This window comes from Sinocyclocheilus rhinocerous, unplaced genomic scaffold (genome assembly GCF_001515625.1).
Source record: "Sinocyclocheilus rhinocerous isolate Xijiao unplaced genomic scaffold, SAMN03320098_v1.1 scaffold2580, whole genome shotgun sequence".
Lineage (NCBI taxonomy): Eukaryota > Metazoa > Chordata > Actinopteri > Cypriniformes > Cyprinidae > Sinocyclocheilus > Sinocyclocheilus rhinocerous.
In genome coordinates, this window is record NW_015646382.1 from 12,431 (window position 1) to 16,902 (window position 4,472).

At 39.0% G+C, this 4,472-nt stretch overlaps 1 protein-coding gene across 2 annotated transcripts in view; it reads left to right on the forward strand.

Annotated features, from left to right (window-relative positions):
• The first annotated feature begins 1,973 nt into the window (after positions 1 to 1,973).
• Positions 1,974 to 4,472, forward strand: part of LOC107707733 (WW domain-containing adapter protein with coiled-coil-like) — a 37,248-nt gene continuing 34,749 nt past the window's right edge. Inside the window, exons 1-3 of one of the 2 annotated variants that reach the window (XM_016511822.1) lie at positions 1,974 to 2,249; positions 2,450 to 2,483; positions 3,154 to 3,346. In XM_016511822.1, coding sequence (XP_016367308.1) covers positions 2,209 to 2,249; positions 2,450 to 2,483; positions 3,154 to 3,346 — 268 coding nt within the window. In that variant the 5' untranslated portion in view covers positions 1,974 to 2,208. The remainder of the gene's footprint in view (positions 2,250 to 2,449; positions 2,484 to 3,153; positions 3,347 to 4,472) is intronic. The other variant, XM_016511821.1, reaches the window with a different exon arrangement.

Here is a 4,472-nt window from a genome sequence, read left to right on the forward strand (position 1 = left end):
TATTAGAGCCCGACCGATATATCGTTTTGCTGATATTATCGGCCGATATGAGCCTGTCGCCGATATATCGGTATCGGCCAATATGCCGCCGATATGATTTTTTTTTTACAGAATATATAACGCAGATAAAATGCTTGAAATGGTGTAATTACTTAGTTTGTCCAGCAGAGCGCGCTCCATTGTTTGCTACTGACGACCTGGATGAAACGCTTTAAAGCTTAAGTCTACGGAAAACCACTGAAACTTTGAACGGCCATATCTCCGTAACGGCGCTATACCAAATTCGGGGGATCCCTTCAGCTCGAGGAACCCTCCCGAACGCGAATCGAGTGTACATCTCGAGGCTCTCTTTCGAATGAGACCACCCCCGCATCGATAGCCCCCGGGGTTCGGGAGTTACGGGCGGTTAAATTTGCGGTCCGGCACCGACCAATCTAGCGATCCCGGGGGGCTACCGACGCGCGGAGGGGGGCGTTCGAGAGGGCTCCTCGAGCTGAAGGGATCCCCCGAATTTGGTGGAGATCCGCCGGCGCGTTCGCGAGATAGTGACACCAGTTTTTTTGCGTGAACATTTGGGCGGCGTTATGTAAATCTTCCCACATAGTGAGGTAGATATGTGGGGGCGTGTTCGAACGAGCCGTTTTAGGTAGGTGTGGCTAACTCTTAACTTTTATAAAGAATATCTCTTTGGATTTGAGACTTTAGTCTTTGCAACTTTACAGATCTTCTTTATGCACCAAGAGCTTGTAACACTCTAAAGAGAAAGGAAAAAATGAAATCGCATCATATGACCCCTTTAATGTTAAGTGTGATAACATGCTATTTTTTACATTTTTATTATCTTAAGTTGTTAAAAATTCCAGGTTTTTTTATCATAATATTTATATTTAAGTGTATTGTATTTATAAAATTTTATTTTGTCATTAATTATTTTGTATTTTTATCATTTTGCATTGTCCTAAGTTGTTAAAATTTTTTATTTTTCTTAATAAAAGCTGTATATTTAATTTGTTTGGATGGATTGCCATTTTGTTGTCTATTAGATGTATATATGTAATATATAAAAATATAGACTAAACCCAATGCCTACCCCTAAACCTAACCCTACCCATAATTTATTCCTAAAATCAGTGTGAAATGATAGCTGAATAACAAGGGTGTAGAAGCACCTAACCCTGATTGTAAGCCTAAAACAGATATTTCCTGAAACGTTATCCCTCAATTCTAACTTGGTGAATTGGAATGCTGTTCAAGGATGTTGATCCAGGAACATGTTGTACTTGGTGAAATCATTAGCTGTCTAATTGATGACTAGTCTATTCTTGGGCTATGGTTAGACATCTATTAAATTTTCACTGACAGCCCAAATTGAGCCTTGTTTTAGCCTAGACGACTGGGCTGTGTTTAGACAGCTAATAGACGTCTTTTAAACGCAAAATTGCTTGCTGGGTTAATATTGTTTCTTGTCCCTTCACATTGACAGTACGAATCACATTAACGTTAACGTTACATGAATCACGTCAATTCAAAATGGCGAAATCAGACAAGTTTATTAGTTTGCATTCCTGATAATTTTTGCCAGTCGTTTAACATTTCTATCGTAAAACAGCTGCCAGATATGAAATGTTTGGCTACTTACATCATATCCCGCACTTTATAGCCGCTAACTGAAACTGAAGCGTCGCGTTGAAATTCGCGCTATGCAGCTTCTGTGAACATAAAGCCCGCCTACTTTGATTTGATTGGTCATCTCAAATATTTTTTGACATTGACGAGCGGTGACTGTCACCGTGACAGACGGCTGATGCAGCTCAAATGAGGAGGTTTAAGTTTAATCTTGGTGCTGTGCAATATCTTTGCAGCACGAAGGAAGAGTTAATTCTATATTAGGCAATTATGTCACAAAGTTAGACCTCATAGCTGGCTGCGGGCATGGTCTTCTGCTCGTGCACGTCGCGTGCTGATCGCGAGACTGGCAGGTCGCGAGCACTAGTCTCATTGCTTTGCTCGTGCACTTGCGGGGCGCAGTCGCGAGCATAACGAAGCGATGGACCGTCAGCTCTTTCCCGAATAGCAAAGCAGCGCTGCAGCAGAGCTACTTTTACAGATATTATAGTGTTTGTTTGCAGGCAGTACCACTAAAAAGAGCTGTAGTGCAGCAGAACTGCTTCAGTAGAAACACTTCACTTCCACATCATTGCAGCATTAATGGTAATGCATGCAACGAATCCATCCAGACTCAATGATGGGTAAACAGACATTTGCCTCCAGTTTACACCCTTCAGCTAATTGTTTAAAGCCTGAACTAAGTGCATATTATGTTAGAAGAAATTGTTTTAAAGTAGTTTTTTCCTCTAGTAGCGAGTTGTTTTTATTTCTCTACGTTAGCATTGTAGCTGGCTAGCAGAGAGCGCATTTATGACTATATTAACTTTTTTGTCTTTCACAGGTGTAATGATCGAAGAGATCCTCAAGCCTGCCAGGTACACATAAGTATTTTATCATTGAAAGTAGTTACATATTTGGGAGAGAACACGAAATAGTGTCAAAATTGGATTAGCCGGTTTTAGCAAAACACTAGTACTCATAGGCCTAGTTCCTGTTTGCTAACTGAAACTATTAAATACATTACACGTCATACTTTGTAGGTAATGGAGCTCAATTATTTGTATTTGGCAAATTGCTCTACATTTAAACTAGAATACTAGCTTATACAGAGGTAATGGTGTGACCAGGGAGCTCATGTCTCAGTGTGTGCTAGCTTGTCGTTTAGTCAGCTTAATTACTGAATCCACAACAAATAGATAATAGCACATCGTTCTCATTTACTTTAAGGTCTTATCAGATCTAGTATTACATTTTATAGCGAAGTGACTTGATGAGCTTAACAAACACTGATAAAAAGTGCAGATCAACTGGTTCTCTGTGTAGTTTTAATAAACATCCTATTTAAGTTTTATTTTCAAAAGCACCAGGTTTTCTTTCATGTCATTTGTAGTACAGTAACTTTGAAAATTACATTTAGTGATTTTCTGATTTAATAATAATTAATTGATCTGAGCCTGATTTTCTCTGCAAGAATAAAAGTTCAACCTCAGTGGTCTTTGTAAATGGGTTGTTTGCAGTCCTTCTCTCATGCATTGTATTTTGCAGTCTGTCAAATATCAGTCAAAGAGTCACTCATCAAATGACCATCGCCATGACAAGATGCAAGATTCGTCAGACTCCACACCACCAACTAAAATGCAGCGGCGATCGGACAGTCCAGAAAACAAGCACAGTGATGGAACAGGGCACAGCCAAACGAAAGCACTCCACGTTCACCGGACCCGTGAGAGGGACAGCGGTAAGAACATGAGTGAGGAGAGGTTCCACATGCATATGATTAATGTTTTATGGTTGCATGTTGTGCCTAATTCCCCAGAACTCCAAAATCCTATTTATAAGTGGGTTATATGGCAAAACATCATTTACAATGTTAAATACTTATGAGCTTGTAATACTTGCACTCTAAACAGTGTCTTTACTGGATATATTCATATATTTATATATGGTTAAGATGAGCATTAGAATTAAGAGTGCACTGAACAGGGGTTTTGAGGCAGATATAAATATTGTGAGACCGTAATCAGGACCCACCGGCAGAAACATTTCACAATTTGGCGCCTATGATATATTATGTACTTAAAAAATAAATAAATATATTTAGTTTATATTTTTGTTTAGGCTTTATTAGTAACTCAAATTAGGCGCTAATAAATAATGTGAGAAGTCAAATTTTTCACAATCAAGAAGTGTGACAAGTGATTCTGAGTTTGACAGAGCTGTTTGTATTGATGCTTTATGCGTTTTTATATGGTTGGTATGGTTTGGTTCGCAGGTCTGTATTTTATTCAGGGTTCCCACGCATCTTGAAAGTACTTGAATTTCAGACAAAGTTTTTTTTTCAGGAAAGTATTTGAAAACAAACATAGGTCCTTGAAAGTGCTTGAATTAAATTTGAAATAGATTTTGTTTATGCAGGGATTAAAGTTTTCCGTCGCTACGACGGATTTCCGTCAATTGGAAAAAAAAATTAGGGGAAAAGAAACATGTAGCGTGTTGTTGTTCTGCCGGCACACAAAAAATCATCCCCGCCAGGGCTGCAGCTTATAACGCGATGACAGATGAAGAAATGCATCATTTGCACGTGCTTTTGAGTCTTGAGAACTCACTTGCGCGCACTCATTTTCTGTGCGCCCACAGATCGCGATAAGGAGAGTGACAGCTTTTAATAGTTAAGGAAGTTTGCAAATGTGATATTGATTTAATACAACAGTTCAGTAAACAAGTACTGCCTTATTTTGCTCTATTTCTTTAACGAAAATGGTTCCAAATATAGTAACAGCTAGTGTTGCTTTCGTCAACGAAAATTGACTAAATAAAGTCGTCAACGAACCTTTATCACGTGACGAAAACGAGACGAGACGCAA